The 11,929-nt window shown below is 42.0% G+C and overlaps 1 protein-coding gene across 2 annotated transcripts; it reads right to left on the bottom strand.

Moving 5' to 3' along the window:
* Positions 1 to 2,579: 2,579 nt before the first annotated feature.
* On the bottom strand, positions 2,580 to 10,708 carry LOC104358648 (protein NDNF). Of its 2 annotated transcripts, none has more exons than XM_033004304.2 (4): positions 10,249 to 10,708; positions 7,956 to 8,151; positions 5,877 to 6,010; positions 2,580 to 4,879 (listed from the first exon to the last, which is right to left on the bottom strand). In XM_033004304.2, the coding sequence occupies exons 1-4, from the start codon at positions 10,319 to 10,321 to the stop codon at positions 3,528 to 3,530; spliced, it is 1,755 nt and encodes a 584-aa protein (XP_032860195.1). In that variant the 5' UTR covers positions 10,322 to 10,708; the 3' UTR covers positions 2,580 to 3,527. The 2 variants fall into 2 exon arrangements, with proteins under 2 accessions (XP_032860195.1, XP_009962574.2); XM_009964272.3 differs by lacking the exon at positions 10,249 to 10,708 and adding an exon at positions 9,974 to 10,084.
* Between the last annotated feature and the right edge of the window lie 1,221 nt (positions 10,709 to 11,929).

Genomic DNA, 11,929 nt, shown 5'->3' with positions numbered 1-11,929 from the left:
GAGCCTGAGCTCACAGGGGAAGGGGAATGGTTATAAAACCTGTTTTCTCTTGTTACTCTCCCTCTCTGTTTTTGGCACCCCTGACCCTCACTTCCCATATGTAGGGGTAGCTTAGCAATGGGAGCAAATATAAAGAGATGCATGACCTCAGGCTTTGATCTTGGCTGTTACAGGACTTGAGATACAATAGTTACAAGCGCATAAATTCTGGGACCCACACCTGAACACTAGGAAAAATACTCTGGCCTGATAGTGATGTTGAGGATTTACTTTAAATCCACAAAAACAAAACATTGCTCTTGAAATCTTCTCCATGAAGATATCGGTCTGTGCTTTCTATGTGACTCAGATTCAGTGGGGATGGGGAGCATATGGGAAAAGCTTATGACAGCTTGGGACAGGCTGGACTGAAGGAACTGAGTTTCCCTAGAAATTCAACACAAAAGACTGCAGAAAGCATAAAGGAAATAAAAGAGGTAAATGTGGCTTGGGAAATATTTATGGTCAGACTGCAGTAGGCAAGCACTAGTCAAATGGGAGGGAGAGGAGATGGAAAGATGCCAAACAGCTTTGAAAAAGAAGGACTTCCGAGTGTTGAAGATGGGGAACTGGACACATGAGCAGTTGGTAGGAGTAGGAAGAGCACCAATGGTGTAACACAGCACCTTTGGTTTTGTTGTGGATAAACCTCTGAAACTTTACTTCCAGGAGAGTCAGTAAGGTGATACTGGACTTAAAAACCAGTGCACCCAAAAGTTGCCCCATAAGCATGTTATGGGCATGAGTGAATTGAAAATGGGTTTGCAGTCTGTTGCACACAGGCAGAATCACATCGTTAAGATCAACAGAGAGGAATATTCCCTGCTGCTCCTGGGGTCTGTATTACAGACCATGGCTGGTTGCACACATAAGCCAAGTGGGCTGCTACCTGGAGGGCAGGTTGCCTGCTCTGCTTGTATCGGAAGCAGTGGGTTTTGACAGAACAGCATCTTGCTCTCTATAGCCAAGCGCTCTCTCCAGTGCGCAAAGGTCTTTTCTGGTGGAGGGATGGGTATGATTGGGTGGCAGCTCCTCCTGTGAGTGAGGGACTGTCATCAGTCCCCCCAGCAGTAGCAGCAGTAGTCTCTGCTCTGCTTGTCACAGACTGGGCTGCAGGACCAGTAAGTTGTGGTCTTCCGAGCTCCCAGCTGGTCTCTGCCTCAGCCAGTCCTCTGTATGTGGCAATGGCCAGGGAGGGGGGTAGTGAAGAGATGCTGGTGGGGCTGGAAGGAGGATAATCTCTTGGTCCTTCTCAAAGTCCCCCTAAAATATATGCTGACCACCAAACCTGCACTTCCTTCCCTCCAGATTCTGATTAACTGTCAGTCAACTCAGTGCTACCCCAAGCCTTTGCTTATGTATCACCTCTGACTGCTCAGCTCTTTCTGCCCTCTCCCACACTCTCCTCCTATCCTTTCCTCAGTCCTCTTGGCTACAGCCCTAAACAAGGGTTTTGCTGAGAAGCCTAAAGCCAGTTCTGTGGTGAAAGATATTATTCAGTAGAGGCACTGGTATCAGGCAAGGTGCCAATGTATCTTCCTCTTCCAAGTGACATTTTTGTGGCATTTGTGTACAGAGGGCAAAAGCAAGGGTTAATTCTCTGACAGGCTGAGGGCAGTGGATTAAGAGTGTATTGTGTCTGCAGTTAAACAGATCTTCCTGTTCCTCCTCTATTATTATTATGGTTGTTACTACAGTCATTTTTAGGGCATGTAAGTGAAGTTCATCCAGAATATAAATGCATGAAATTGAGGAGGAAGGCAGAAGAAAACATTAAGATTTCTAAGTGGAGATGACCTCTATTGCTCTTTGAGCTCAGACTATTTTTGGCAAGAGCAAAATGGAGAGAAGGCCTGCCTTGGAAAGAAGGCAGTGTAGTTGCCAGCCCTGTATTTAGCCAAAAGGCCGCGGAGCGTGGAGAGGAGGTCACAAAGCAAATGGCTCCTGCCATGGCACTGCTGAATCCAGAATAGCGCCTGCAGGAATGTAAAGCCTAGCCAAAGCCCAGATATTGCAGCTGATCCCATGTGAAGGTCAGAACCCTGCTTCTGGGACTAATGAGTCTGCTAATCTATAGCATGCACGGTACAGGGTGCACAACGCTATGGAGTCTTTGGAGCAGGAAATGCACGATCCTCTATGTGTGCACAGAGGACTGATGCAGTCCTGACCAAGTGCCTCCAAACATGCTTCGAGATAATAATCGTTCAGAGTAAACTAGAACCTTGGTGACGGTGAAATGCAAGCGAACTTCTGAAATATACAGTAATGGAATTAACCATTTATGTCTTTGCTTAGTACAGAGGAAAGAATTAAAGCAGGCAAGATATCTCTGGCAAACTCTGGGTCAGTGAATCTAACATATCTTTTCATATGTAAATTCCAGACCTGCCAAGAGCATCTGTGCAAAATATTTTCTGCTGATAATTGAAATTGAGCATAAGGGGTTTTTCATCAAGATTTTTATTTTTTTTCAATTTTTTTATAGTATGTCTCTTGTCATCTAGGGAATGTAATCAAGGAAAGGACAACAGAAGAAATGTTTGTCAGGATTTTTACTACAAATATTTTTCCTCCATGATATTTAATAGGAAAGCCACATTAAGTTTTTTCCTAAAGCAATGCATTCATTGATATAGACTGGGTTAAGGATGTAAAGAGTGAGTATATTACACTCGGAGGTCAAACGGTGATAGACATGGGCTCGATACCACAAACTGTAGATAAAACCTTCCTTTCTATGGCTTACTTACTTGCTGTTTTCCTCAATGGGCAGCAGCACATCAGTGTATTTGTATACTCCCCAGAAAAGCTGGATCCAGACCCAGTTCCCAACCTGAATTTTTGTCTGTTTCTAACCAAGCACAGTTTCTCTATAGAAATGAAAGCCAAGCAAATATGCAGGTAATGGGGGAAGATGTATTTCAGCCTGCTTTACTCAAGGTGTGGAGCTTTACACCAGTTCTATTGCTTTTTAAAGTTTCTTTTTGTCTCCATCCCTGTTCAAGCAGTGGGGAAGTTCTGTTTCTCAAGAGTAGCTTGACTTATAAGGTCTCTCAGTTCCTTTTTAGCTGATGGAATTACACAAAGTGGAAAACTCTCTGGAAGTTGAAAATAATGATGTGTGTGCTTCCTGAGAGGCAGTTCATGTCAATTCTGTATTGGATTTCAGAAGCATTTTAGGTAACCCATCTATTTCTCATGGGTGCCATTGTGGGTGATTTATTTCCATGTGCATGGATTTGTTTCATGGGTCTGTTTTCGATGTCTGATTGAGACAGCTGAGGGAAAAATACCCCACCTTATATGGGAGAGAAGATGCAAAAGCAAGCGCAATGTTCTAAACAACTGTTTCCCCTGTAGGATATCATGTGTTTAAATTTTTTGTGTGTCAGCATATTTTAAACTGCATGGGCTATGGCATGGATTGGCATAGGTTTTGATAATAGTCTTCGTTCACTCACTTCAAAACATTTTTTTGAAAACCTTCAACATTTTTTTCTGGTCTTCACAACTTTGCTGTGATATCTGATGGGGATGCCAGATGGCCCAAAGAGATAAACATCAAACAAGTACAGTGTCCCCGCATCCAGTCCTTTAATGGTCTCTGTGGTGACGGCTCGCTGGAGATTTATATCATAGAAATACTTGCACAGCACTTTCTCTGACTTGTGCCGGGATTCGGGTCCAGAGCACCTGTCCGCACTCTGCAGTTCCATCCAGACCTGATCTTCTTCAATTGTTTTCTTGTACACACAGTACTTGCTCTCCTCCTGTGTTCCGAGCCAGGCAATGGTGACAGAGTTGCAGGTCCTCAGTTTGCTGAAGGACTTGATTTTTAAGCTCTCTGGAAGAAGTGGGAATAAAGGCTTGTGGAAGTGAGGGGACACCTGTACTTTCACAGAAGAGTTAGATTCGTCTGTGGACCTCAGCTGCACCAAATAGGTGTCCAGCAGCTTTCCCTTCAGTGAGAAATACCTCAGCCCAGAGATGTTTTCTGATGCCGCTATTTTACCGTTCTTTGTTATGTGAACCCGTACTTGGCCACGGCACAACTGAAAGGTGAATTGTATTTTCTTGTGCCTTGCCTGGTACTGCAGACCGTAGAATTTCTGTCTTTTCCCATCCAGGACAACCTGAATCACTTTCCCGTCTTTCAGCTCTGTCACCTTAGGTTCAGGTTCTTCCAGGGTTCTTGCAAATGTCCCAGTGTAAGCAGCGCTGGCATTTGTGAGGAGATTGATGACAAAAACATCGAAGTAATACTGAGTGCTGGGACTGAGATTGGACACTGTGTAAATGTTCTTGGTACCCATGCATATCTGCCTGACTTCCCCACTACTCACTTTGTTGATGATGCTCAGTTCACTGTTGGACAATATCATCACCTGCTGCGGTTCAAGAAGGTACGGAGAGAGAGACAAAGCTAATGTAGGTGGCAGTTTCATTCCAGAGGACCTGATTGCTGTCTCAGCAGCACATAAGCTCTTATAGTTGTGTTTTTCATTAACTAGAAGACAGTATTGGATGTTTTCTCTATGTTGCAAGACAGAGGGACTGTGTTTCCAGGTCAGAGTCACTGTTCTATGCCCGATGCCAATAACATCTATGCGTGGATCCATTGGAAGTTCTGGATAGAGGTGCCCAGATGTTGTGTCAGTTGCTAAATACACAGTAATGTGTGTGTCTCGCTCAGTGGATAAGAACTCTAGCATGTAAAGGGCAGAATGAGAAGACATACCCATGTAAGTCTCTACAGAATTTCCCTTATAGTTAAAAATGGTAGACACCATGCTTGGAGCCCTCTGAGATTTGGAGACCTCTTGTGTATCATGAGCACCTGCAGGCAAAAAGCAGACTCGTAACTCCTATTTTAACAGATGTGAAATAAAGCACATTGCATAGGTTTTATTGTTCATAGGTCAGAGAACATCGTATTTTCTTCCTGAAAACATTAATTAGAACTAAAAATACCCTTTTATACTGGCAAATTATTAAAAAAACATTTGAGTAGATTTCTTTTAGCAGTGCAGTTACAAAATTATGTTTTAAAAAAGTCTGTAATTATAAAACCACAACTTGCAAAGGCTTGACTTGTATTGTGCCTGATGTCCCTACAATTTTCTTCTTCCAGTGTCTGTCTCTTGGGGTACTTTACTTCAAGGAGACTCATACTTTCTATGAAGAGAGTTTTGTTTGGTTAGTTTTGTGCTATTGTCTCCTATGAAGAGGGAACGTTTATCACCAGAGGAACGTTATTTGAACTCCTAGTCAGGTGTACCTGCCTGACAGGTAAGAACTTGTTAATGGCAGCTTTCAGATTTTAGTTTGAAAAATGAATTCAAAAAATCATGAAAGCAAATGGAATCTCCTCTTAGGCTAAGGGCAGCATAATGCCCGCTGCCATGGTAGATGGTATTCCTAGAAAAATAAACAGCTAATACTTCTCTGCATCACTGTGGGGAGCAAAATGACTGGTTCAAGTGGCCTAAGCCGCAGAAAAAGAGCTGAGGCAGCAGATGGAAGTTTGGACCAGAACAGTTTACGAAACTGATCTGTGTTTATGGAGCCACAAAGACCCAGGGTTGTTCCCAAATATTAACCTTAGATTTAGACTTTTTCATGTGTAGTTCTTAATTTACTTGAGTTGATGGCAAAATCCTATGGGCTCCCATGTTTTACCCATAGCAACAGGGATGTCCTCTTCAGCCCATGGCAGTTTGCAGGAGAGGGGGAAGCATGAGATTTTTAAGCTTATGGGGAATTTCCTGTAACACAACTCCTTGTGAATAACCTACGTTTTCTCTGTCTCTGCTTAGGCAGACTGGAGGTCTTACCTCGTGCTGCTTTTCCAAGGAAACTTGCTGAAGCCTTGTGCACAAGTATGCTCCATTCGATGGGAACATCACAGGGGGTCACTGTTATCATGAAAGGTGCAAGGGCTCTGCCTTCCTCCAGGACAAAGTAGTACCTGTAAATGTGGATTAAAAACAGAGGAAAAGTGTCAGGAAATTCAAGTCTGCCTCAGACTCTTGTATTCATCCATTTTGATGTGATCATTCCACTGTGGGTAGAAATGACTGTTGCCTTTTGAAGTGTATCAACACAAGGGGATGGTGAATGTCTGAAATCTTCAGCTGTGGGAAGAATACATGCTGTCTTGTTTTCTTTTTCTGATCCACAGATATTTGCTGGAAGTTTTATCCACTTGCCATAGGCAATATTTTTTTCACTGAATTTTAACACACTTCAGGTGAATATTGTATCTCAGTATTTATGTGGTTATTTTGGATGATGTCTGTGATTAAACTGACTGCCTTCTAGATAACCACCCGATGGCTAACTCTGGGGAATTTGTTATACTTTTTCCCAGGATTTCCTGACTGGAGTTCAGTGAAAGCTCTTAGACCCTATCCTCCCTCAAATGATCTTGCATATTTAGGTCTTCCTGGGTGTCAGATGAAGTGGATGTAATGGAATGGTTTTAGCCAGTCCTGAACATTATCAGATGTCAATGGCAGTTTCATCCAGGCCAGTTCTAGTTTACCTGCTTTCGTGACAGAGGCTGCTGTGCATGAGTGGTACAAAGTGACCTCAGTCTACTCCGTCAGGTTTTGCTTCACAAAGCCCAGCCTCCTGTCTCACTCCTTTGGTTGCTTGTTTATTTGTTGTTTTAGTGTATACGGACTGTATACAACCACAGAAATGTTTGGACCTGGGTCACTCTGCAGTTAAATTAAGGCAATTCAAGGCTTTTTTTGTTCGTTACTGAGACAAACCTAGTCATTATGGATAGATCATGTCAGCCTAGCGGTCTGGCTTACTTTCAGGATATGGCTACAGGGCCAAAGTCAAGCTCACTAGAAACAGTTCCACATTCTTGAGTCTTTTACTTTAAGGCAAAACTTGTCATCTCTTGGTTTCCTGTTTGGATGACTCCAGGGTTCATAAGGTCCTTAGCTGATCATGCTAAACTGAAGGGGGTTTTGCTTCCTAATTGGAATCTTAATGTTATGCCACAAGAGCATAGTAAAATTCACTTTTCTCTGAGATTTCAATACAATTTCCCTTTCACAAGGAGAGATCCTAGTTTTTCTCGTGAGCATCACTACATTATATAACGTGTGCCGTGTTCCAGTTTCTGTGCAATGCATATCAAGACTGAACCATCTGGCTCGCTCTCTGCTCCGTGACCCTTCTGCTCGGGTGTGTGTCAGAATCTCTGTGTTGGTCACTGTCCAAAGTGCAGTCTGATTAAACCACTTGAAGTGCATTTCTTCCCCAACAGGTAGACCAGTCTTTGCTACCCAAGATGCAGTGGCAGTTGTAGTATCTAGATGACCTACATATCTAGATGTGGCAGAAAACTTTGCGGGTATTTTGGGGAAGTGAAGAATCTGTGGAATTTCTGCATGCAAAGCACTTTTGATCTTAGCAAGCATTAGTGTCATTCAACAAAAACACTCCCAGCATGCAGGACATTGGCAGAAGTTTTTCTGATAAGTCTATGTAGATATTATATTGATTTTGGGGCTAGTTCATTTGCTAGGTAAAATTGTTATATTTTACAGTGAATGTAGGATGGCTGATGTCTCTCTGCAGTTCTGAAGCCAAGTGGTTTATGTGACCTAACTGTTTGCTGTTGGAGCCCACTCATTCTCCATGAGTTTTGCTGCTCCTCTTATAAACATGGCAGAAAGCTCTCTGAAGTGTGTACATGCATCTCAGGGTCGTTTCAGATTCTGGGAGATGTCATGACACTTCAGCTTGACAGCAGTGGGGTATTTTTCTGGAAATTCAGTGGACACTGATAGAGCTTTGCAGGCGCATAGCAATTCTTGGCTTGTATTGGTAGCATGCAGCTACCAGTGTCATAGGAAAGTATTAGAGAGTAGCACTGACTGATTTACTCTTACCTTTTAGGTATATCCTTTAGCAGGTGAACTGTAGTTTCCTTACCATCAGCAAGTAACAGGGAGTGGTAGAAATTGAAGAGATCGGTCTTGAAGCTTTGTTGGGAACTGGAGGTGGGTGCTTTTATAGAGTGACACAAGCAAACTGTCATGAGAAGATGGAGAAGCAGATAAAACCAGAACCAAGACATCTTCAGTACTGCAAAATGAGATGACAAAAGTGAATGGAAACTGCTCTCTTGGGGAAGAAAATAATCAGAGACGCTCTCTTTCTGTGCCTTTCCTGCTATTTATCATAATCACAGCAAGCCAGGCATTCAAACAGTGTCAGTCTCAGTTTTGCTAAATTGCTTGAAGTTCACAGAGAAATATTTCTCAAAACATCTCTCTGCACAGATTTAATGTCAGAAGCAGCTATGAGGTCTTTTATTATAGAAAAAATACAGTCAATGTAGCAGAGGTGCAATATCACAAGACAGTTATAAAAAACCCCACCTTTCACTGCTGACAAAACAAGTGGAGAATTATATTTAAAATATTTTTTTCCTAGTTTATAGTGTTAATTTGCTAAATTTCAAGGCTGGGTTATTCATAATGGAACTGTCACTTTCAAACTCACAGGAGGCCACTATATCCCAAACACTGCTTCTGCCATTCTGTCAGAGACTATTTAATTTTTATTTCTTCTGTTGTGACTATACATATGTGTAGAGAAGAGGATCAGAGTCAGTTATTCAGAGCAGTGTAAGAAACTGAAAAGTGGAGGATCCTGGATAAAAATCCCTAAAGTGATACTTAGGAGTTTTTAAGCTCTCTGTGTATCTTATTTGGAGTAAAACTTTATTACTGTAGGGCAGCTAGATAAATAAATCTTAGAGCTTTGTATTGCTCATCCCTTTCATACCTGTATCACTTTTAGCCCATCTTGGCATTTGCTGTTTACTAGAACATGTAACAGCTCTATTGTATTCACTCTGATACAACGTTTCAAAAATTATGTATCCCACTCTCGTTTTACCAAAGCTTCATTATCAGCTTTGAATCTATGGAAGAAATGCACAGAAACAGTCCCCAAAATAATCTCTGGAAATGCTGATGCTATTTAAGCTGTGCCACATATACTGCACTGAGCTGTGCAGATAGGAGGCTCCAATTAGGACAAGAAATTTTGACAGAACACTGCTGTGTGAGGTTATTGATTATCCTTACAACTTTTTGTGTCTGCTACATCCAATTTCATAAGCAAAGTGCAGAAGTGGAAAGGGCATATGAGGGAGAAGGGCATAGACCTTTCATACAGGTGCCAGCTGTAGCTCAGGGATTTGGAAAGCAGAGGGAGCTCTGTGAGCAAGATCCTTTTTTGAGGAAAAAAGTAGTTTAGTGCAAGCAGCAAGGAGTAAGGATCCTGGTTAAATCTGATTATTGCCTAATGACAGCAGAGAGTTTAAAAGACAAAGGCTCAATCCGTTGTTATTTTTACTCATTTCCAAGATCAGCCTGTTCCTCATGGTGCCCACAAATGTGCAGAAGATGTTAGGCACTCAAAGGATCTACAATTCAGCAGACCTGCTGTCCATCACAATTAAAGTGACTTTGTAAAAAGACCTGTTCCATTTTCAATCCATTTCAAACATGCTTATTGAAACATAGTACTCAATACATCTGTAGATTTTTATGCACAAAATTTGTTTTCATCTGTGATTCCCAAAGTAATGCACATCTTTATTAGTGGGATTATTACTGAAATTATCACTATTAGGTCATCTGAATGTCCTATTTAACACCCTAATAAAGTTAGGATATTCTTCTGTGTAGTATTTTTAGTGCCTAGCTGAATGCAAGATTAAACAACCATCTGAGCAAGTTTAAAGAACCGTTAAGATTATTATCAATTCCATTTTTAATGTTCTTATAACAGAGCTTCCCTTATGACTCTGAGTCACTTCTTTGCAACTTTGTTATTCTTGTAGTCTAACTATAGCTTACAGATTCAAAACATAACCCAAAATATTTTGCTTTACCTCTGACAGCGGAATCTGAGTTGCTCTGTGCTTCGGAGAGGATTTTAAAAAAAAGCCTTTCTGCTGCTTAAATGACAGGATCTTGCAAACCACACTGATAGCACAGCAGCTCAGCTTTTCTTGTCCGGGAAAACAAACAAACCAAGCGACCAACCAACCTATAATCAGCTTATCCCGAAGAGAACATCATCCTAAAGGCTGACTTCACTCAATTACACAAACAGTATACTCTCAGACTCTCAGAAATATGTTACACAAAAAAATTCTCTGCTTACCTATTGTGTTCCTGGCCAAATGATCCCCAGACCACTTGCTTTCTTTGCCAAAAATCATAAAGTAAAACAACATAGACTTTTTAGATCTCTGTAGACAGATGAAAACCAAAACTGTGCAACCAGTTTAACAGGACAGAACTGATTTTTCCATATGGCTCCTGAACAGACATAGTAACTAAAATGCCTGCAGTCTTTCAAGAAAATAAAAAAAAAATTCTAAGAGTTTTGGTGTTTTCTTAAATGGTGTGCTTTCAATGGTTATTTTAAATTTGCATCATTTTGAAATCTTCAAAGTCCTGGATGTTGCTCTTTCAGTTCTAGGGTTCCTTCTGGAGGGCTGCGAAGCACATTCGTGTGTGCTCCCTCCAGACAGCAGGACTTTATTCCTGCACAGAGTGTCAGCCAGACTGTTAGAGCAGCCTAATCCCAGTGGTGGCTGGCCTGAGAGCAGGTCTTTGACAGAAATGCACAGAGAGGAGGAGGGGGTGAGATGGAGAGAACAAACGCTGTTAACCCTTGTTAGCCCTTAATATAATCCAGACAGAGGTGCACCAATCTCCTCCAGAAAGCTAGTTTTGCTTTAGCAGCTTGATGGCCCTTCCATGGAGCACACAATCTCCTTGCCCACAGCGCTGCGGAAGTTTCAGATCATTTCAGGTGTACCGTGTTTCTGGTGTGTTTTTATGGGCCAACAGGTGCTGACTGGCTCACAGAAGGGAAGGCAGAAAAGCTGTACGGGAGGGAATGCTCTGCATCTTTCAAGCAGACTGGAATTAGCAATCCTTTGAATAGTGTCGGGAATTGACTGAATAGAGGTGACTAGATTTTTTGACTTGCAGAGGCTGTGTAAGAAAGAAATCCCAAAAGTGTATGGGCTGGGGGACTCTTTCTGGTGTGAAAGTATTGTGGCTGCGGGAGCAGGCAGGAAAAAGGGTGTGTGGGAAATGGCTCACAGCGAACACAAACAAATGCTGCTGCAGTTGGGGCTACAAAGCAGTTGTAGCAAAGCCATGGTGCTGAAAAGGCCTGCTCCTGCTGAGCAAGAGCTGGGTATGGCCAGGATTTGTGTGCTGCTTGTACTTCTTGGCCTGAGGTGTCAGGAAAGGAGCCTTGGGGTTGTCCCTGTGGGGATGTGTACTCGGCTTCTTAAAGTCTGCTCAGAAAGTCGAGCCCCAGAAGTCTGCATGAGCTTCTAGGCAGGCACTTTGCCAGAGGCGAAGACAGAATATGGTAGGGAGTCTAGGCCTCTTATTTATTTTAAAATAAAGTCTCTTGCTCAGTGTTTGAAGAGAGTGACTCATGGTAACCCTTTACCATTGTCTCCCTGGTTTTGAAGATGTATTATTTAAGCCTTCCCAAGGCTAAAAGTTTGCTAAGAAGGAGGGGTGGGTGAGGGAGAAGTAGAAAGAAGCTTTAACAGATTCTGTGTAGCAGATCTGTATGAAAATGTCAATTTGCTTATCAAATAATATAATGAAAAGAAATATTTATGGTGTGTTTATTTTCACAGCAGAAGATGACAGAAATAATTATGAAGATGTACATCAAAGGTTTGCTAAAAATTTATTTGCAGAAAAGTTTTGCTGAGCAACTGGGCTTTTGAAAGTGGGACAGTATGTGGGAGCCTTGATACAGGCACTGTATGATCAGAGTACTGGTACTGTCAAGCTAGGAAAGGACA

The sequence above is a fragment of the Tyto alba genome, unplaced genomic scaffold (genome assembly GCF_018691265.1).
Source record: "Tyto alba isolate M040663 unplaced genomic scaffold, T.alba_DEE_v4.0 Super-Scaffold_1, whole genome shotgun sequence".
Lineage (NCBI taxonomy): Eukaryota > Metazoa > Chordata > Aves > Strigiformes > Tytonidae > Tyto > Tyto alba.
The sequence above is the reverse complement of the archived record's forward strand: the minus strand, read 5'-3'. Positions and strand labels throughout refer to the sequence as shown.

Coding starts and splice junctions, on each gene's coding strand:
- LOC104358648 (XM_033004304.2), bottom strand. CDS start 10,321: ATGTTGTTTTACTTTATGATTTTTGGCAAAGAAAGCAAGTGGTCTGGG. Junction 6,011..7,955: donor CTAAAGGATATACCTAAAAG/GTAAGAGTAAAT, acceptor CCACATTTACAG/GTACTACTTTGTCCTGGAGG. Junction 4,880..5,876: donor CCTTGGAAAAGCAGCACGAG/GTAAGACCTCCA, acceptor TTTTGCCTGCAG/GTGCTCATGATACACAAGAG.